The sequence below is a fragment of the Zootoca vivipara genome, chromosome 16, assembly GCF_965207765.1.
Source record: "Zootoca vivipara chromosome 16, rZooViv2.hap1.1, whole genome shotgun sequence".
NCBI lineage: Eukaryota > Metazoa > Chordata > Lepidosauria > Squamata > Lacertidae > Zootoca > Zootoca vivipara.
The window spans coordinates 32,787,618-32,810,140 of NC_142599.1; the positions used below are offsets into that span (position 1 = coordinate 32,787,618).

The 22,523-nt window shown below is 46.4% G+C and overlaps 1 protein-coding gene across 1 annotated transcript; it reads right to left on the bottom strand.

The window, feature by feature from the left end:
* Positions 1-649: 649 nt before the first annotated feature.
* On the bottom strand, positions 650-22,105 carry FDPS (farnesyl diphosphate synthase). Its single transcript, XM_035098698.3, has 10 exons — positions 21,968-22,105; positions 18,491-18,645; positions 16,075-16,215; positions 14,589-14,669; positions 11,716-11,838; positions 10,506-10,594; positions 9,627-9,699; positions 7,723-7,800; positions 2,818-2,952; positions 650-1,996 (listed from the first exon to the last, which is right to left on the bottom strand). Exons 2-10 carry the CDS (start codon positions 18,635-18,637, stop codon positions 1,796-1,798), a joined length of 1,068 nt encoding a protein of 355 aa, XP_034954589.2. The 5' UTR covers positions 18,638-18,645; positions 21,968-22,105; the 3' UTR covers positions 650-1,795.
* Between the last annotated feature and the right edge of the window lie 418 nt (positions 22,106-22,523).

The window sequence follows — 22,523 nt, forward strand, 5'->3', positions numbered from 1 at the left end:
CTGTCAAGCCTCTGCTTAAAGACTTCCAAAGAAGGAGACTCCACCACACTCCTTGGCAGCAAATTCCACTGTCGAACAGCTCTTACTGTCAGGAAGTTCTTCCTAATGTTTAGGTGGAATCTTCTTTCTTGTAGTTTGAATCCATTGCTCCGTGTCCACTTCTCTGGAGCAGCAGAAAACAACCTTTCTCCCTCCTCTATATGACATCCTTTTATATATACGAACATGGCTATCACATCACCCCTTAACCTTCTCTTCTCCAGGCTAAACATGCCCAGCTCCCTAAGCCGTTCCTCATAAGGCATCGTTTCCATGCCTTTGACCATTTTGGTTGCCCTCCTCTGGATACCTTCCAGCTTGTCAGTATCCTTTTTGAACTGTGGTGCCCAGAATTGGACACAGTACTCCAGGTGAGGTCTGACCAGAGCAGAAAAAAGATTTTAATTTACAAATTGGACTTTTGTTAGTTTCTTTCCAACTCTGAATTTTATAGACAGACTGAATGAGTATTTCATGTAGACTGCTTAGAACACAATTTCACCACATGGTGGGGTGGGGGCTTTGGGCCAAAAAACTCTATGGAAGTAAAAGCGTAAACATACAACAAAGGAGTATACAAAAGTCCACCAAAATGAATATAAACAAGAGCCTGGTTTCAAAATAATTTATTGCTACAAACTCATTTTTCTCCAGCCTGTGCATTCCATTATGATAGGATGCTTGATACTACACCTCCCCCCCAAAAAAAACATCGTTTTCACCCCTGGGTGCTGCTCCAGAGCATTGTGGGAGGGTGGCAGGAGGGGGTCTTCCTTTTCATGCCCCCCCTCCAAAATGGGAACAGGTTTGTTTTGATCCAGGTGAATCGTTCTCCCTCCTGAGGAGGGGGCAAGTTTAAAAGTGTCAGTACATACAGTCAGCAACATTTACTATAGGTGTGTGTGTGTGTGTGTGTGTGTGTGTGTGTGTGTCACACATTAAAAGCACATGACTCCGCTCTCCCCCCCCAAAAAAATATTGATAACTGTAGTTAACCCTTCACAGAGCAACAATTATCAGGGCCCTTAAACCACAATTCTCAGGTTGTTGTGTTGTGTTTTTGGAGGGGCGCTTTAAATGCATGGTGCGTATTACAGAAATGATTACATTCATCTGTGGATATTGTCTTTTTCCACAATCAAACAAAATCTTAGCAGCCTCATCCCCTTGCTTAGAGGGAGAATGGGAGAAAGAGACTGAAGGAAGAAAAATCCTTAGCCAAAAATGCTTTCCTCATCACCACAGCACAGCTCACCCTGAGGTAAAGCAGTCTGCATTTAAGATGCAAAAAAATACATTTAAAAAACCAGCTGTTTCTGAGAGTTGCGGCAAGGGGCAGGGAGAGAGATAAAGACTCAACCAACAGGGTTGGGTGAAGTGCTCAGAGCACTGCAGGACATTGCTGGTGCAGGCAGAACCAAAAAGGAAAAGACAACATAGGAACTAGATGGGCATGTTTCCTGGGTCAAGCTGGACACTACTTTGTTTTAGCCCAGGGAATCCTGGAAATAGTCAGAGGTTTAAAGAGCGGCGAGAACACCTTGGATAGAGAGAGTGTGCCTCAGCCTTTCGGCCCCTCCAAAACACCCCCTCCCAGTGCCAGGGAGTTAAGAGACGACTGAACTAGGTTTCAAAAACAGGTTTTAAAGCAGTTCCACTAATCAATGGCAGGAAAGATGGGGAAAACCCCACCCTCCCACACAAACACACATGACAAGTATTTATAGGCTGGCTTCCTTCTTGATAGCCGAGCCTGTCATTTCTGCCTCTTGTAGATCTTCTGGGCCAGGCCAAGGAAGATCCGGCTCGGCAGACGTACAGCATGCTGGGAAATAAGGCCCGATAAGCACTGGTAGCTGCTCTCCTCATAGTCCTGGTAGATTTTCTTCAGGCCCAGCTCCTCATAGAGCTGTTTCACATGTGCAACTTTGTCCAGATCCTTTTGTCCATAGTTCTCCTAAAGAGGCAGAGATTTATTGATTTAAAAAGAGTGCAAAAACGAACAGATTATGCCATCGGTTTGTTTGGTCTTCAATTAATGGCGTGGATGTTCAGGTATCATAACTTGGCGAGGAATCTGATTCACCAGGTACATTTTGGGACATTGTATAATTCACTTATTTCATTTTAATATTTGTTAAAAGTGGAACAGGTCTCCCCCCCCCCCTTTTAAAAGGGGCATATTGTCACCTGCCAGGGAAATATGGCATTTTAACTCTGCTTCATGTTGCAGTTTATTTGGGTCCGAGTTAACACAAACTTCAGTTCAAGTTACTTTGATACTGTCAGGCTTTTGCAATGGCTGGATGACTAGACACAAAAAAATAGATCTAATCTAATTTATTATGATTCATATTTCATCAGCCGACACAAAATTAACTCTTCCTATTGTTTTATCATGTTAAAATACTTCTTACAACTCTATTTTAGTGTTCTTGTGCCTTTGGGTGTTTTTCCCAAAAGGTAGCTTAGAAGAATGAAAAAAAATATAATTGTCTAAAAAGAGGTCATTTGTCTTTAACAATTTCAATTAACTTCTGCACACCTGCCGGTGTTTTGCCATAACTTGCATCAGGGTGTAAACCGGATTCTTTTAAAACCCATTTTGGCACCTGATGAAAAGCAGCTAAGCTCTTTTTCAAACCGCTGCTTGGATTTCAAAGGGAGACGGCGAAACCCACAGGTACCAACCAGCTTCTGGTCCCAGTGGGACAAAGAGGGATTACGGCTCCACTCCCTCCCATGCTAGCAGGGCATGGAACTGTGAAGACGCTTTACCTCTAGAAGTTGTCTCTGCTCTGCAGAGGCCCGTTTCAAACACTGCACCACCATCCAGCTGCATTTGTTATCCTGGATGTCTGTACCGATCTTGCCGGTCATTTCAGGGTCACCAAAGCAGTCAAGGAAATCATCCTACAGGCAGGGAGAGGGTTAATGCTGTGGCTTGACATTAACTGCACCGCTGGCCCAGAGAAATTGCTAGAAAAGACCAAGGCGCCAATAGAATAGTGGCAGATTTTGAAGTGCAGGGTCCCCTTCATGGCCCTCACCGCCATGCCCCCTCGCCACCACGCCCCCTTCTACGATTACAGCACTTTATAAGATTACGCAATACTCCTAAAAACATACAACAATAATTAGGGAGGCTTTGCAACACTTAGTGCTGATCTCCAGATGCTGTCTTTCAGATAAGATCTACTAATCTCTCTGCATGGAAGTGAGAGCTGGACCATAAAGAAGGCTGATCGCCGAAGAATTGATGCTTTTGAATTATGGTGCTGGAGGAGACTCTTGAGAGTCCCATGGACTGCAAGAAGATCAAACCTATCCATTCTGAAGGAAATCAGCCCTGAGTGCTCACTGGAAGGACAGATTGTGAAGCTGAGGCTCCAATTCTTTGGCCACCTCATGAGAAGAGAAGACTCCCTGGAAAAAACCCTGATGTTGGGAAAGATTGAGGGCACAAGGAGAAGGACAACAGAGGACGAGATGGTTGGACAGTGTTCTCGAAGCTACCAACTTCCGGTGTCGCTCCGCCCATCTATGGGCACCAAAAATGGCCGCCGCCGACACCAGAAGTAGCGTCTCTGCACTTCTGGACATGCATAGATGCGACTTTTGAAGCCGCCGGCGGCCATTTTTGGTGCCCATAGAAGGGCAAATCAGAAAGGAAAAAAATGGCCGCCGGCAGGATAAAATATAGAAGAAAAACGGGAGACGAAGTGATACGGGGGACCACCGGGAAAAGGTAAGTAAAAACGGGGGTTTCCCGGGGAAAACGGGGTGCTTGGCAGCTATGTTAACTGCTTTCTGCTTTTCTCTGTCTGTGAGGAAAACGGCTGCTCTGCTGGAGACAGTGTTGTGTCGGAGTGATCTGTCTGAACTGAAACAGACTTAGGAAGATCCCTAAATGTTAATAGGAGGAAACCTGTGCATGAAATTGTAAATATATTCTTCTCAGTTATATGTTTATGAAAGTAAGGTTCTGGACATTGTTTAGTCTTTACAAAGAAGTTATCAATCACCTACAAGAGTTATTTAGCTGCCTAGCTGTAATCTACTCTTACTTCCCATATCATCAAATTTTTTTTATAAATATATACTTACACACACACACACACACACACACACAACATATACTGCCTTGGACATGGAATGTTTATACTCTTCCCCTGCCGTTGATCTCCAGCAACAAGTTACTCAGTGGAAGGACAAAAAAAATGCAAAGGTATTAGACACTCTTGATTATGGGCATTCAACAAGGTTCCAGCAGGAAGCTGCCATAACATGGGTTCCCGGTTGCCATGACAACCAAAGCCAGCCACCCTTGAAACGAAAATTGGCAGCGGAGAGACTGAGGAGAGAGGCAGAGGCTCCTAGATTGTGTAGTAGAGCAAGGATGGGAAACCTTGCGCAGACCGAGGGCCACATGTCAGTGGTAGCTGGGGCCAGAGGCAAAAGTGGGCATGTAAACTTTGGCTTTGTGCGGTAGGCTACTTTCTACACACACCAGGCAAGCAAGAGGAATGAGTTTCTGCCAGGCAAAAATATTTGAGGAAGGTGGAAGGCTGAGCTGGTGTGCGGCCTGAGGAAGAGTCCTGAGGGCCAAAGAGAGAGGCCTGGAGGGTTAAAATATGTCCCCTCGAGCCTGATGTTCCCCACATTTGAGCAGAGATCTTAACTTATATGGAAACAGGGTCGTCATGAAGAAGAAGAAGAAGAAGAAGAAGAAGAAGAAGAAGAAGAAGAAGAAGAAGAAGAAGAAGAAGAAAAGAAGAAGAAAAGAAGAAGAAGAAGAAGAAGAAGAAGAAGAAGAAGAAGAAGAAGAAGAAGAAGAAGAAGAAGAAGAAGAAGAAGAAGAAGAAGAAGAAGAAGAGTTTGGATTTGATATCCCGCTTTATCACTACTCGAAGGAGTCTCAAAGCGGCTAACGTTCTCCTTTCCCTTCCTCTCCCACAACAAACACTCTATGAGGTGAGTGGGGCTGAGAGACTTCAGAGAAGTGTGACTAGCCCAAGGTCACCCAGCAGCTGCATGTGGAGGAGCGGAGACGCGAACCCGGTTCCCCAGATTACAAGTCCACCGCACTTAACCACTACACCACACTGGCTCTCAAAAAGCCCCATCCACTTGATACATTTAAAGCAGTGTTCATACCACTTTAAACACTCATGGCTTCCCCCAAAGGATCCTGGGAAACTGTGTTTTGTTAAAGTTGCTGTGAGTTGTTAGGAGGACGCCTCTATTCCCTTTGCAGAGCTGCAGTTTCTTAAGAGTGGCTTAACCACTGATCCCTCTCCCCAGGGAATTACAGCTTTGTAAGGGGAACAGGGGGTCTCCTTAATGTCTGGACATGTCTATAAGCTCTAAAAAAAATGTGTACAGTGCAGGCTTACGTGCAGTTCCTAGGTACCCTCACAGGTCCAGGCCTGCTTGAAATGTGTTGGGTGCCTTGATACCAGTGTCTCGATCATCCCAAACACGTTAATGATTGGTTTCTAATCTGTAACTAAAGGTCCATCTTGCACTGAGGGAAGAAGAACCATTAACAGCTTTTTCTAAATAAACAAGTTGTCTTGTGATTTTTTTTAAAAGTGATGCTTACAGCTATAATAATCTTAGCTAAGCTGCTTTATGATATCTGCCCGAAAAGCAGCATATATTACTGCAAATGAATGAATGAATGAATGGGGTCCAATCAGTTGGAACCAAATACAAGGGTAAGATAAGACTTTGAGTTACTTTGATAAGCTATTACCATATTTTCCCATGTGTAACGCCCCATGTATAAGACACCCTCTATTTTGGGGGACTCCAAATTAAGAAAACACCCCTCAGCACTACCCGTGTACCGTGTTTCTCATATTATAAGACATGTCTTATATTTATTTTTTCCTCCAAAAAACACACTGTGGCTTATTTTCAAGGGATGTCTTATTTTTTTCCTCCTCCTCCTGGCGCGGCCGGCATTGCTGCTGCGCCTATCACTATGTCTTATTTTCGGGGTATGGCTTATATTCCTTGAATGCTTAAAAATCCTGCTATGGCTTATTTTATGGGTATGTCTTAAAATATGAGAAACAGGGTATAAGACAAGCCCCTTTTTTGGTAAAAAACAAAGAAACCTAGTCTTATACATGGAAAAATACGGTAAGTAACTCTCTCTCTGACCCTGGCTTGCAAAAGCAGCATACACTGTTTCAGTTACCCTAAGGAATGAAGTTTTAAAACTGCTTTCTTCTGAAAAAAGAAACACAGTACTGTAATTTTCTTCCTTCCTATTCTTTTCCTACTTACGCAACTTTTAATAAGAGGAAAGAAGGGGGGAGAAAAGGGGTTTTAGGCAAAATATCAGCTAGCCTAACAAGGAGTGCAATTTTGGTTTTTACAACATTCCTGGTTCAAACCTGTTCCATCTTCCTTCAGGGTAGTAACTTGACAAACGGCAATTCTAACCTTGTCAACTCAGAAAAGTCTAGTTGCGAGATGTAACCTTGTCTACTGCTAACCTTGTCTACACAAAAGTATGTCCTGGGGTTTAGTTAGAAATGCTGCCTTGAATCATGACAGATAACCAGCAACAACAGGCTCCCTGCCCAATTTAAAATAACAGAAAAGGGCTGGTCCTCATGAAGCTAGCCATCGAAAGAATGGACAGGGAGAGCAAAAGTATGCACAGAAAAAGGGTCCACCACAGCTTCACCTCTGAACCCTGATCTCCTTGTTGAAACAAAATATTACACGCTCTGAGTATTTGGCAAATTAAGGCCATAGCCACGTGACTCCTGGGAACTGATCAGAGAACTACAGTTCCCAGAGTTCTGTGGAAGAAGCATGGATTGCTAAACCACTCTGAGAATTGTAACTCTTAACAATTTGCAGCACTCTTAAACTACAGTTCCCAGAGTTCTTTGGGGGAAGCCATGTCTGTTCGTGGTACAACACTGCTTTAAATAAAATAAAATAAAATAAAATAATAACAAAATTATTATTTATACCTGCCCATGTGGCTCTGGGCGGCTCCCAACCAAATATTAAAAACACAATACAGCATTAAACATTAAAAACTTCCCTAAACAGGTCTGCCTTTAAATTGTCTTTAAAAGTAATATACAGTGGAACCTCGGTTTATGAACACCTCGGTTTATGAATTTTCGGTTTATGAACGCCGCGGACCCATCTGGAACGGATTAATTCACTTTCCATTACTTTCAATGGGAAAGTTCGCTTCAGTTTATGAACGCTTCAGTTTATGAACAGACTTCCGGAACCAATTACACCCATGTTTCAGTTTATGAACGCTTCAGTTTAAGTACTCCGCGGACCCGTCTGGAACGGATTAATCCACTTTCCATTACTTTCAATGGGAAAGTTCGCTTCAGTTTATGAACGCTTCAGTTTATGAACAGACTTCCGGAACCAATTGTGTTCATAAACCGAGGTACCACTGTAGTTGTTTATTTCCTTGACATCTGATGGGAGGGCGTTCCACAGGGCAGGTGCCACTACCGAGAAGGCCCTCTGCCTGGTTCCATGAAACCTCACTTCTCGCAGTGAGGGAACCGCCAGAAGGCCCTCGGCGCTGGACCTCCATGAATGATGGGGGTGGAGATGCTCCTTCAGGTATACAGGACAGTGTAGATGTGGCCAGAGATCTCCATAAGTAAGAGAAGAAAAACACACCTGGATCTGGAAGAACTCCCCCATCTGTAATAGGATGGTCCTAGCATGAGCATGTTCCTCTTCACTGTCTATGCCAGCCTGGAGAAGAGAAGAAAGACAAAACATTTAAAAGTGATGTTGGGAGCCGTTTCTCCTGGGAAGCCATTACCAGAGCTCTCACGGAAACTACATTTATCAGAATTCTCTGGGGGCAGGGAGGCAAGAGTCATTAGTATTTCCTTCAGTAAAAAACATTCAGGCACATCAAGGCTACTTTTGAAGGCCTTCCTCCTTTCTTCTGCTGGAGGAGTCAATGCAGGACAGGGGCTTTCACATTGTCTGCAGTGAGTTTACAAGATTTGTTCTCCTATTAAGGCTGCCCTTTCTCCATCCTTTTTAGTTATTTGGCAAAGACAGTTTTGCTTCTGTAAGCATTTGGGATCTAACGAGCTATGAATAAATAATCTATTTGATGGCCAGAGGCTTCTTAGATTTTTTTAAACTGTCATTTAAATTTGCTTTGTTATTTGATGACCATATTTGTTGATATATATAAAACTAGCTGGCCCGGTCATGTGTTGCTGTGGCTCATCCCTATGATTTCCCCCACCCTGTCCCAATCCATGACGTATTCTGTCCCCTCCTCCCCCCAACCCCCACCCAGGTGAGTCCCCACTTCCATTTGGCCTAGTCTGTAAAGGTGTGCCATGGTGCTGTGGAGAGAGAAGGTTTTCTAGCTGCAGTACCAGTGTAGCCGCCAATAGAGGGCGAAGGTTTTCTAGCTGCAGTACCAGTGTAGCCGCCAATAGAGGGCGATGTTTCGTAACCTGGTTCTTTTCCCAGCATGCTCAACAGGGTCTCCTGGCTGGCTTTTTAGGTTCTAAAAACGGGTTTTTAGCTTGTGCAGGTGTGACATTTGTATACCCCATGTAGCTAGGAACACTCACATAGTGGCATGTGACGTTGTGTCCAAATTTCATCGCTGTCACTCAAGCGGTTTTGGTGAAACTTAGAAACCAACGGACATGGCCAGTTTACATTTTTATATATATAGATGTTGTTTTGTGTGCAGCTGTGTGGCTCAATGAATACACACTATTGTTAAGACAGAGCTACCCGAGAGAATGACTTGCTCAAAGATTCAAATCAAAGATTCCAAATGCATACGATTCTCCCCTTTAGGAGTGGGAACCAAAAGACAACTTGGGTCCCCGCGAACCCTTCTCGTTTTTATTTATTCACTGCATTTTTAAAATCCCGCTTTGCAGACAATTGCCTGAGTGGCTCACATCAATTAAAAATGCAAATGAGGAAGAGAGACTGAGAGGGTGGGGCCCAGCTCCCAGTGTTACAAACTAAAGCACACAGCACACAAGGGGGAAAAGGAAGTCAAGGAGAAAGGTAGAGGAAGGAGAGGAGTTCTTCCAAGAACAGAACAAAGCTATAAGAGGGCAGTTATACCCAGTTCAGGGCAGGCGGACCTTTCCTTGCAGGTGTTTTTGTTTGGGTAGTGGTTGATAGTTCTAGCGCCAGGCTGTTCTCCCCCCTTGCTGTTCTTCCTGGGAGGGAGGAAATGCAACCTCAAAGGGCCCTTAGCCCTCTGGCTCATGGGCTGGGATCAGAGCATCCACTTCTGTGGCTTCCGGGGAAACTAGCAGTTGGAGCTGAGCATTCTTGCTAGCAGGGAAGCAACCAGAAACTTGCAGCTGCTCCTTCTCTGCCTGATGGATGGGGCTAGGTTGGCTTCCCCCTGGCCTTGGTATTCCTGGGAGCCAGGGACCCTAGGACTCCTAGCTGAGGGCAGGAGCCTGAACATGCTTGGCCTTCAGCTCTCCAGCCCCAGGGAAACTTGTATTTGCGACATCCTTCCCCCTGCCCCCCGCCCTGCCAAGCAACATCGATACTGCAAAAGTCCGTTCGCTCACCATATACATTGCAGCCGCCACTGGGAGGTAGAATGAGTAGAAGGCCGTCTTGTATTTGACAATCGTTTTGTACCTGCCAGAGAAGGGCATCCACGGTTCAGGGTTAGAGTCAGTCATGACTTGAAAAGTTTCCAGCTTTGAATCATAAATATGCAACACACAAGGGGTTGCAACTCCTGCTTGCATTGCTCACCAATTCTGTCTACCCCGCACCCCCTTTGCCAACCCTCAGAAACAACAACAAAACCTCACAGCTCCCCTTTATTTTTTTTAAAGGGTCAGGTTCATAGCTGCCAAGTCTCCCGTTTTTCGTGGGAAACCCCCGTATTTTAAAGTTTCCCGCTGGCAGCCCGGATTGAAAAAAATCCCATAAATCCCCCAGATTTCCTACCTGCCAGGGAGGTTGCATTTTGGGTCCTGGCGCCGCCCGATTTCCAGTGCCCATACATGGGTAGCGCGGCACCAGAAGTCGCTTCTACGCATGTCTGGACTTCCGGTGCCGCGCTACCCATGTATGAGCACCGGAAATCAGGCGGCACCGGCACCGGAAGTTGCTTCTACGCATGTCCAGACATGCGTAGAAGCGACTTCCGGTGCCGTGCCGCGCCGCTGCTGATCCCGCATTTTTCGGCAGGAGACTTGGCAGCTATGGTTAGGTTGTGTTCAAATAAGTTATACACTCAGAACAGAGCCACAGAAATTAAAATATCCAAGCTAGGTCATGTCCATTAATAGCAATGAGCCAGCTCTGAATAGGACCAACAATGGAGGCAGCGCTTTGTTCTTTTTGTAGATTTAATTATCAATAACCATCATTGTGCCGCTTTTTTTCTGGGCCAAGTCCAATACTATTTCCTTGTCATCTCAATAGCTTCTCACCTCTGTTCTGTGAAGCGGTTCAGATCCACCTTAGATGGGGGAGCAGTGATAAGATCCAGGGCTTGCCCCAGTTCAGTCTGGTGTGATGTCTGGGGGGGGTAGGGTGGGGAGAGCAGGAACAGGATAAGAGCAGAAAATTGAGATTGACAAACCATCAGCTCTCTGCTATTCCTATGAAGAAATGCTGCAAAGTGTCTTAGTTTTAAAAACAGGCCCGATCAAGGTCGTCTGCTACTTCTTCACGGACCTCACCAAAGCACAACTTAAATATATGTTAATTAAAGGAATAAAGAGACAGCACTGGTGTTATTTTCCTACCCAAAGGAGATGGCTTCTCAACTAATGGCAGTAGTAGAGGATGTGATTGAGATTTCCCAATCCACTTGGTGAAGGGGAAAGATTCTAGTCCTCAAGGTTAACCTTTGAAAGCAGAGTGAGAGAATGTGCCGTCATGTCTGGGGCACAGCTGTCAACTTTCCCCCTTTTTTTAAGGGAAATTCCCTTATTCCGAATAGGATACCTCGCGAGAAAAGGGAAAAGTTGAAAATGGTCTCGGGGGAAAGGGCTGTTTTTTTTTTAAAGCAGCGCAAGGTTTGCAAAAGTAAACAGCAGAAGAGGGGGCTCAGGGCTTCTTTGAGGAGTTCTGGGCCCCAGAGCCAGACCCTCCAGTGTGCTTCTCTGAGAAGGGTGCTTTCTTCCTTAGCCTGGTATAATGGTCAAAGGGTGATATTAGGACCGGGGCTCAAATCTCCAACCAGCCATGCAGCTCATAGGGTGACCTTGGGCCTGTCAAGCCTAAGCAACATAACATGGTTATGTTGTGGGGATAAAATGGAAGGGTGTGGGGGGGGGGAAGCTTATGCTATCCCCAAAGATGGGTTTAAAATAAAAGAGAGAAAATATTTTCCTGCTGATTAAATCTGCAACAAGACCTTTCTGTGGTTGTGGGGACAGGGGGGTGCCATGAAAAAGCAATGGGGGGTGCAGTCTTCCTTTGGGGCAGGGAGTATATTCTCTGCAGGTCAAAAGTAGCCTCCGACACACTCAAGGCCGCAAATTCTCTCCTCCCCTCCATGAAGGGGAAGCAGTTTCCATGGCAACGGAAGGACCTTCCATCAGGGGCAAAGGCTTCGGGCCCAGTCCCCAGCATGTTGAAAAAAACGACAGTGTTGAAACAACGATACCCCTTCACGGCAGGGCCCAAGCCCACCTGGAGAAACAGCTCCAGCAAGTTCAGGTAGTACGGCTGACCCCGGCAGTACCGCTTCAGCAGGCGGTAGATGGTGGACTCCAGCAGGAAAGCGTCGTTCACGGCATCCAAGCCAATTCCTTCCTGGGGGGCAAAGAAAGAAAAAAACAGTTCAATGCATTAGTTGACTGGGCACTCCAGCTCATCATCGAGGCTGCAGTCCTACGATGCTTCCCTGGGAGTAAGTTCCATTGGACTCAGTGGAATTTACTTCTGAGGAGACTGGCATAGGATTGTGGCGTTAATTACTAAGGAGTCTGTAGAAGCTTTGACCCTGAGAGGGGAATGGATTATAACACATCTAAAAATGTAAGAAGAGTCTGCTGGATCAGGCCAATGGCCATCTAGTCTAGCTAGCATCATGTTCTCATGCAGGATCCAGGCACAACAGCGGTCTCCGGCTGCTGATATTCAGAAGCAATACTGCCTCTGAGGCAGCCATTATCCGCTGTGAATTTGCCCAATCCTCTTTTACAGCCGTCCAAGTTGGTGGCAGTCACTGCTTCCTGTGGGAGGGAGTTCCACAGTTTAACCATGCGCCAGGACACATCCACCTGATTGCCCATTTATGTGCACTAATGTGGCATGGGATGGGCAGCCTGGTGATTCACACATACAGGTGAAACTCGGAAAATTAAAATATTGTCGAAAAGTGCATTTATTTCAGTAACGCAACTTAAAAGGTGAAACCAATATATGAGATAGATGCATGACATACAAAGCAAGATATGTCAAGCCTTTATTTGTTGTAATTGTAATCATTTGTCGTTAGGCGGGTCAATTATAAATGCAATGTAATTCATGAAACATAATAGTGATGTTTATTTTTGTATTATCGTAACTATTTGTTTTATTACTGTGGAATTTCCAAAAGTAAGCATTTGTAAAAATTAAAAGAAAAGTAAAAAATAATAAGTTGCATTACTGAAATAAATGCACTTTTTGACGATATTCTAATTTTCCAAGTTTCGCTTGCACTGTACTGGATCTAATAATATATGTCTTTGAATGGCTGATGGTAGCTAGTTATCTTTCCACCAAAATGGCATCTAAAAATAATAATCAGTGGAGGATATTCTATCAGGTTATGAGAGAGGGAGCCATAAGGCCTCCCCATTAGTTTTGCCGAAAGAGGTAGCAACTTTTAGCTCCTCTCAATTCCCCCCTCCCCACCCACTACAAGATCTCTGGGCTGCACCCAGCTAAGTTTTTTTCAGTATAGTCCCATTGAAATGAATGGACATAAGCTAGTCATGACCATTCATTTCAACGGGTCTATTCTGAGTAGGACTAGCACTGAGCCCTACATTCCTCTGTAGCTAAGTAACTAAGCTTGCTTTTCTCACCTTCCCTTTTCCCTTTTGTGTTGTGTCTCTTTGATTTCCTTGCATCATTGATATTTGCATTTAAAATGCTAATCATAATCAACAGCACAGAGTGAATGAGCACAGCAGACAGACAACAGCGGGCAAAAGCAAGGGCTTGGGGCTTGCAAAGTGATGCTTGATGCAATAAAGTGTTACTCGTTTTCTACTTGCAAAATCCTGGTAAGTATGAGATGAAGGAAAAGGGTTGGGATCCAACTAAGCTCTACGTGGAGCAGACACACTGAAGAAGTGCAGAGTGTATTTAAATGGGTGTACTCTGAGAGTAGGACCAACATTGGCTGCAACCAGATAATAATAATAATAACAATAATAATAATAATAACAATAATTTATTTATACCCCGCCCATCTGGCCGGATTCCCCCAGCCACTCTGGGCGGCTTCCAACAAAATATTAAAATACAGAAATCCATCAGACATTAAAAGCTTCCCTGAACAGGGCTGCCTTGAGATGCCTTCTAAAGGTCTGGTAGTTGTTGTTCTCTTTGACCTCTAATGGGAGGGCATTCCACAGGGTGGGTGCCACTACCGAGAAGGCCCTCTGCCTGGTTCCCTGTAACTTGGCTTCTCGTAGCGAGGGAACCGCCAGAAGGCCCTCGGCGTTGGACCTCAGTGTCCGGGCAGAACGATGGGGGAGGAGACGCTCCTTCAGGTATACTGGACCGAGGCCGTTTAGGGCTTTAAAGGTCAGCACCAACACTTTGAATTGTGCTCGGAATTCTCCTAGATGAGAAGGTGTAGCACCCAGGGGCTTAAGCCCCTGCACCTATAAATAAAAGCAGGCAACAAGTGGACCCCATTCCCCAACGCTCAGGACCAGGCACCCCCAAACTGCGGCCCTCCAGATGTTTTGGCCTACAACTCCCATGATTCCTAGCTAACAGGACCAGTGGTCGGGGAAGATGGGGATTGTAGTCCAAAACATCTGGAGGGCCGAAGTTTGGGGGTGCCTGCTCAGGACATTCAATCATCTGTCGCCCGGAGCTGCTCTCGCACAACCTAGTGCCCTCCAGACACTGTTGGATCCCAAGTCTCATCATCCCTTGCCACCGGCTGGAGCTGATAGGAGCTGGGATCCAATAACATCTGGTGGACCAGGTTGGGGAAGCCAAGCAGCCTACCATCTGGTACACAGACTCAACAGAACCAGAAGATAAGGATCCGGATAAACCACCCAACTCACAAGCTGCTTGGGGCAATGAGAGATTTCAGGCTGGATCCTGGAAATTGGACATGTTTTCAGAAATCCCGTGGACAGGGAGCCTGCAACCCTCCAGATGTTGATGGACAGCAAATCCCATCATCCTCGACAGCCACGCTCGCTGGGGCTGATGGGAGTTGGAGTCTTGACAGCATCCTGAGGGCCACAGGTCACCGTTCCTTTCATTGTAGTGGCCGACCCATGTGCCGCAGAGGTCAGGCAAACCCTAGAAACCGTCGCCCCTACCTTTTTGTACCAACAGGGTTGGCCCCGGCGGGTCTCCGAAGAGTCCATGATGTCGTCTGCCACCAGGAAAAAGGCCTGCAGCTGAAATCAAACCAGATACCACCCCCATGTTATTATTGCATACTGTAATACCGGTAACTAGGGGTTGTCACACCCGCTCGCTCCCCTAGCTAGCACCAGCTACCCCTTTGCCCATCCTCCACACCTGCCCAACCCCCTCCCTTTATCGCTCACCTATCGCCCCATTCCTCCCCAATAGCTCACCTAGAGCCCCACCCCCTTTAAAGACATGTTTAACAAAGGAAGACACTTCACACAGACTCTGCCAAATTGCTGTGTGGAAAGGCAGGTTTAAAAGAGGAGGGAGGCACTTCAGAGCCTCCCCCCACGCTTTTTAAAACTGCTCACTTGGGCCGGTCAATCCACCATTTCTCTAGCTGCAAGAGCGTGGTAAGGTTGTTGCCATGGTCCTGGAGCTTGAGAAATGGCAGACCTTCCTATATATAGGAAGATATAGGCCAGATAACAACGAGGGAACGTTTTTTCAAATGTGGTGGATGTGTGAAAAGCCAAAGGTTTGGGGGAAATGATACACAATGAAATGAAAATTCAAAAAAAGTCTAAACTGGTAATTCCCAAAAAAAAACCCTGAGGCCTTTCTTTTAGAGATAATAGGGTGAGAGACCCCCAAAAAGAGGATTAACTTATTTATGTATGTATGCAACAACAGCAGCTTGAATATTGTATGCACAGAACTGGAATGAAGAGAAAACACCAAGGAAAGAATGGATTTTTAAGCTAATGGACTATGCAGAACCGGCGGCGCTAACAGCAAAAATAAGAAGCCAACGTGACAGAATATTCATGGAAGAATGGAAGCCCTTTTTGGAATATCTGAAAATATACCATAATCAGATGGAATCTGAAGCAGGATTTGAAATATGAGCAGCAGTATGCCTTAGGCAAAATGTTTATTAGAATGCAGAATGGAAATAGGACGGGACTAAGAATAGGATGGAGAGAAAGGCAGGAACTCAAAGTTTAGAGAGAAATGCGTTGCAAATTTGAAATCTGGAATTTCTATGTAAAGATTTTAAAGTCTAATGAAAATTTGGCACTAAAAAAAGGCAACGAGCCCAGCTACAGCAGGCGATGTAGTCCAGCAGCCTGTTCTCACAGTGGCCAATCACATGCCTATGAGAAGCCCAAAGGCAGGACCAGAGTGGAAGGGCAATTATCCCAACCTCCAATTCCCAGCAATTTCAAAAGCATGCTTCCTCCAAGAGCAGGAGGTAGAGCACCGCCATTGTAACTAGTAGGTCTGCTCACCTCGGAACAAGCAGAAATTGCATTTCTCAAGCATTGGTGTTACATCCGCACAAAATGAGATTAAGACATAAACCCGGCCAGGTATGGCAAGCCTGGGGAAACACCCTTTTATTTCCACATCACCAGATAACAGAGACAATGTAAGCAAAACACCCACCAGTTCAATGCACCATCCGACAGCCAGAGCACGTTGGAAGCTTTTCGGATCCTGCTGCTCCGGCGGAGCCAGCTCCCGGAAAGCAGCCACAACCGTCAGGCCCCGGTTATATTTCCCCCCAACGGCATTGTATTCCACGACCTGCAAGGGAACGGAGGGGTGACATTTGCGGCGACGCTCACCCCCATAGTTACAGACTCCAGGATAGAGGAAGCTTTTCGCTACTGAAAGCGGGCTCCGGAACAGGGATGGAGGAACAGGCAGCTCCCATCAGCCCTATTAGCAGGCATGGCCAATGGTCAGAGATGACAGAAGTGGTAGTTCAATAACATCTGGTAGGATACCGGTTCCTGCCTCCGTCTTAGACCAGTCATGTCCCAACCAGTCAGGGATCACATATTAAGTGAGGTGTAAAACCTAGTAGTTCGAAAGCACGTCAAAGTGCAAGTAGATAAATAGGTGGGAAGGTAAACAGTGTTTCCGTGTGCTGCTCTGGTTCACCAGAAGCAGCTTAGTCATGCTGGCCACATGACCTGGAAGCTGTACGCCGGCTCCCTCGGCCAGTAAAGCGAGATGAGCGCCGCAACCCCAGAGTCAGTCACGACTGGACCTAATGGTCAGGGGTCCCTTTACATTTAAAGCAGGGATGGGGATACCTGTGGCCCTCCAGATGTTGACTCGAGCTCCCATCAGTCCCAGCCAGAACGGCCAATGACCAGAAGTTGTAGTCCTCCCATCCTGTAAAGCAGTGTTTCCCAAACTTGGGTCTGTTTGTGGACTACAGCTCCCATCATCCCTAGCTAGCAAGACCAGTGGTCAGGGATGATGGGAATTGTAGTCCGAAAACAGCTGGAGACCCAAGTTTGGGAAATACTGCTGTAAAAGGATTTGCTATTAGGTTATGAAACAATATCCATTGCACACACACATTGCACACACAATTGCTATCAGCAACAACTCCCTACTTACGATTTCAACAGGCATTCAGAGGCACACCACTTCCATCGCTGGAAGTAATTTATAGACATCCTGGCTCACAATCATTGACAGGCTTATTTGCCTAATCCCATTTAACAGCCATCGGCTAACATCTCATAGAAGTGAATTCCATAGCTTAATCAAAAGCCTTGTGAAGAAGTCCCTTTTGTCTGTCCTGAATCTTCCAACATTTGGCTTCACTGAATGGCTCCTGACTTCTATGATGAGAAAATATTTTCTATGCCCACTTTCCCCACACTTTGCAACATTTTATACGCAGCTGGCACACCCTCCCTTACTTGCTTCCCCCCACACATTTAAAGCACAATGATACCACTTTAAACTGCCACGTCTTCCCCCAAAGAACTCTGGGAGATGTAGTCTGTTAAGGGTGCCGAGAGCAGACCCTTAATCCCAGGCACCCCCAAACTTCGGCCCTCCAGATGTTTTGGACTACCATTCCCATCTTCCCCGACCACTGGTCCTGTTAGCTAGGGATCATGGGAGTTGTAGGCCAAAACATCTGGAAGGCCGCAGTTTGGGGGTGCCTGCTTAATCCCCTAACAGAGATACAACTCCCAGAGTTCCCTGGGAAAAGAGATTGATTGTTAAACCACTTTGAGGCAGAAAGACAGGATAGGCCCCAAGCTGAAGCCTGGATGTGCCTGGGAGCCAAATATACACAAATGGACAGGGGTTCTATAAGGGAAGAAAATGTATGTAATTAATGAGATTTAATAACATCATGATTTAGCCTTTAGATAAGGTGCATGCTTTAGGCCAGGCACCCCCAAACTGCGGCCCTCCAGATGTTTTGGCCTACAACTCCCATGATCCCTAGCTAACAGGACCAGTGGCCAGGGATGATGGGAATTGTAGTCCAAAACATCTGGAGGGCCAAAGTTTGGGGGTGCCTGCTTTAGGCAGATGAAACTGCCCCAAATGTGCAGCACCACAGCAGGGGTCACTAACCTTTATAGGCCTGAACGCCTGTCTTATCGGTAGGTCATCATGTCCCAACCAGTCAGGGATCACATAAAGATATATTTGGAGTTTGGGGTGTCTGCCATAGACAGCCCCCTTCTGGTCCCTCTCCCAGAAAGAACATACAAAACACACACAGACACACACACACACACACACACAATTTACTTTTTCTAATGGATGAACAAAAAGCCCATAGAGCCAAAAGAGCAAATGGGAAAGAATATCACTCTCCCAACTTCCTTCTTCCGCTCTGTTTTTCTCAAGGAAGAGAGGTGATGACCCCTCTATATCTCATGACCAAGGGGGCAGTGAGTGGGGGGCTCAGAGGCTTTGCGGACAAGCAGAGGAAGACCTGCTTGAAGAAGGCCACTGTGCCCACGAGCACCATGTTGGCAACCACCAGCTTCAAGTTTCCATTAAAAGCCTTTCCAAATCAAGCTCACGCCGTCACCTGCTTCAGCCTGGCGACAGCATCAGACACCTCCGCGTTGTGGAGGTCATCTTCTGTCAGATCCTTCACAACTTGGGGGAAGAACCCCACAAACTGGTCCATGTCTGTGGCTGCCGCCGCCGCCTCCTCCTTTCCATTTTGGCTCATTCTTCTATCTGGAAAAGAGAAGCACACGGCCGTGGAATTACACAAGGCAAGGCACCCACACACATTGTGATATGCCTACACACAAGGAAGGTGGCATAAGTCTCTAGAGCAACAGAAGGCAGCCTACACCCAAGACAATTGCACAACATGGGGTGACCTTTTTAAGGAGTTCTAAGCAAGAACCCAACCCAGGAGGTCCGAGCTCCATTCTGCTCCCTCCTATAGGAGTCTTCTTCCCCCATCCCATCCATTTGCTCTAATACAGGGATAGGGACCCACTTTTGGTCTCAGGGCTACCCTCCTTGATGGGAAACCTTCTGGGAAGCCACATGAAAGTACTGGGTTGAGCCAGGGGCCAGCAACAAAACTTTAATTTTACAGATACACAGCAGTGTGGTGGCTCAGGTGACAGGTCAAAGGCCCGATACTATTTCTGCATCAGAATCTCCATTTCCAGTGTCCATCCAACCAGCTTGATAAGGGAACTTTTTAGCCCCTGCACGCTCGTAAGTTATTGTTGCTATTATTATTTATTAAATTTGTATACCACCTTTCAACTGGAGGTCACAACATAAAAATACAAAATGAGAACACAAAATACATAATAAAACCAAAACAAACCAATACTCCCCCTCCACAAACATATTTAAAAGGCCATAGAATATTAATCAGCCAAACTCCTGGTTACAGAGGAATGTTTTCGCCTGGCACCTAAAGATATGCAATGAAGGAGCCAGGCAAGACTCCCTGGGGAGAGCATTCCACAAAAGGGGAGCCAATGCAGAAAAGCCCCGTTCTCATGTTGCCACCCTCTGTATCTCTCATGGAGGAGGCACTCGATGAAGGGCCTCATATGATTATCACAGAGTCTGGGTTGGTTTGTATGGGGAAAGGCAGTCCTTGAGGTATAGTGATTCTGAACAGCTTAAGGCTTTTATTGATCAAAACGAGCGCTTTGAATTTGGCCCAGAAACTAATTAGCAGCCAAGGCAGTTGGGCCAGAATGAATGCTCAGGCTGTCTTGCTTCAATTAGCAACGGGGCTGCCGAATTCTGCACTCAGATGAAGTTTCTGAACTGTCTTCAGAGGCAGCCCTATATGTAACACATCACAGTAATCTAACCTAGAGGATTATCCAGAGCATAGATGGCAGAAGTTAGGCTATCCCTGTCCAGATAGGGGAGCAGATGGGCCACCGGCCAAAGCTGAGGATAGGCACTGTGCGCCACTGAGACCACCTGAGCCTCAAGCGACAGCAAAGAATCCAGAAGCTTCTTCAGAGAGAGCGCAACCACATCAAGACCATGCAGCCTCCTAGCCATCCTATCTAGGGAACCACCCACTCACAGTCCTTCAGTCTTATCCGGATCAAGCTTCAGTTTGTTGAATCTCATCCATCCCATTATTGAGGTATGACAACGGTCCAGCACACCCACTGCTATGTGTCATCAGCATATTGCCGACAACATACTCCAAAACCCTGGATAATTCCGCTCAGCGGTTTCATGTAGATGTTAAGCAGCATAAGGGGATAAAACTGAACCCTGAGGAACCTCACATCGATGACTCCACAGGACTGAAGAGCTTCCGCAAAATCACCCTCTGGAAACGACCATCCAAGTGGGACTGGAACCACCGCGAAGCGGTGCCACCCTCCTCTAACTCCCAACTCAGACAGCCGCTCCAGAAGGATAGCATGGTCAATGGTTTGGAAGCCACTGAGAGGTCCTGGAGAATTAACAGGGGCGCATTTCCCTTGTCTATCTCCTGACAGAGGTCATCATGCAGGGTGACCAAAGCAGTTTCTATCGCCAAACCTGGCCTGAACCCCGACTGAAATGGATCTAGAAAATCTGTTTCCTCAAAGAGCCCCTGGATCTGGTCCGCGACAACCCACTCAAAACCTTGCTCAATCAGGGGAGAGGGGCAACTTGTTTGTAGTTAAGATTGCCTGTATCCAGTGAGGGTTTCTTGAAAGGAGTGGCTTCATCACCATGTACTTAAGCAGGCAGGGACCACCCCCCCCTCTCACAGGGAGGCATTAGTCACCTCAGCTGACCGATCCAAGCACATTGTCAACATCCTTGAGTTTTACTAACTGAAACTCATCCAACACAACAGGACAAGACCGTGCTCTTGACACCCCTTGAGATTCATCTGCTGCAACGGCGGAGTCAAAATCCTGGTGGATGCAAGCAATTTTATCCTCAAAATTCTTTGCAAACAAGTCACAGTGAGTTATGATCGGTTCTGCCACTTCCTTCTGGCCAGACTGTAAAAGTCTCCACACCTGGAAAAAGCTCTGCTGGATAGCACAATGAGGATGCAACGGAGGCGGCAAAGAAGGCGTACTTTGCTGCCTTCTTTGCCGCCTTCACTGCCACAAGGTAGGCTCAGCAATGATTGCATTCCACCGGAGTTTTCCTCCACATTAAGCTTGAGTCATCTTTCAGCTTGTTTCCTCGCCCTAAGCTCTGGACCATACCAGGGAGCCAAGCAGGCTCCACGAAGCAGGAGAGGGCGCTGGGGGGGGGGGGAGCTAAGCATTTAGGAACACTGAGTGAGATGCTTCTGTTTCAAGAGAAAGGCGTACACGTTCTGTTACGTACAATGGAACTTCAAGAAAAGCACAACTTGTTGTTGTTTAGTCGTTTAGGACTCTTCGTGACCCCATGGACCATAGCACACCAGGCACTCCTGTCTTGCACTGCCTCCCGCAGTTTGATCAAAGCACAACTTAAATCACCCCAAAAGAAGATATTGGAGCACTCCAAATCATTTCCCAAGTATGTGCACAGAAAAACTGTAAATTCCAATGAAAGGCAAAACCTGGAGATCTGCATTGATCATTGAAATGCATCCATTATTTATTATTGTTATTATTATTATTGCATTGTCTTAGAAGGGGGCCATGATTTTGACTATCGCGAAAAGACTTGTGGATTTGCTACTACACTATTTCTGGTATGTGTTGGAAGGTAAGATAGCAAAATCCCTTGAGGACTAGTGACTTGCATTGTCAACAATGTCCTAACCACACTCACGTTTGCAGAGAAACCGTGAGTCCACCCGCCCATTCCTGTTTAACGAACCCCTTTGCCTTCTTTCCCCGCGTCTAGGCTGGGTAATACACACGCAGACCTCGGGTGGGTAATAAATGCAGTTTCCAGTGGGGTAGCCGTGCTAAGTCCTATTGCAGGTAAATCAACAAAAGAGTCTTGTGGCACCTTAAAGAACTGCTATTTTTTTAGGCTCCCTGTTGATTTTATAATATAGCATTATAAGGGAAAGGAAAGGAAAATTACTACCCCTCCCCGCCGGCTCTCTCACCTGATCCTGTTTCTCCAGGCTTCTCTGCGGCACTGAGCTAGAGTTGCAGGCAATATTACTTATAGAGATTCCTATTGCGCCGGGGTGCATTCAGGGCTTTGTAGTCCTCGCGCTGTCAGAGCCCCAAGGAACCTAGCGCAGGTTTGCCGGCTGGCGGACTACCACCCCCAGAGCGCACCGCGAAAGAGGGTGGCGGTTCCCGTGGTAAAAATGGACCATAGCAGCGCCACCACCTGGATTGGCTTTCTCCATCGTATGAGGACGGGCCATGGGGCGGGGAGCCAATCAGAAGGAGGGAGCAGAGACGCTTGAACCCCACGGGAGCTGTGGATTGGCTGGCGGGGAAACAAAAGGGGTGGGAAGAGAAGGCGGGAAACAAACGAGCCCATGGTGGGAGGGAATAATGGGAGGGAGCGCAGCCGCTAAGGAGTATTTTACTTTAAACGTTTCGCAAGCTTTCTAACCTCACAGGGTTCTTCGTCAGAGAAATATTGTGCCGTTAAGACTTCGGTTTTTTTTTTATCTTGTTGCTTCTGAAGCAAAGCTGGTCTGGTTT

Bases quoted from the DNA above. Each gene is read 5' to 3' on its own strand.
- FDPS (XM_035098698.3), bottom strand. From the start codon at position 18,637: ATGAGCCAAAATGGAAAGGAGGAGGCGGCGGCGGCAGCCACAGACATG. The intron at 16,216-18,490 runs GTGACGGCGTGA...GTTCCCTTGCAG, and splicing joins CTGTCGCCAGGCTGAAGCAG to GTCGTGGAATACAATGCCGT. The intron at 7,801-9,626 runs GTGAGCGAACGG...TCTCTTCTCCAG, and splicing joins TGGCGGCTGCAATGTATATG to GCTGGCATAGACAGTGAAGA.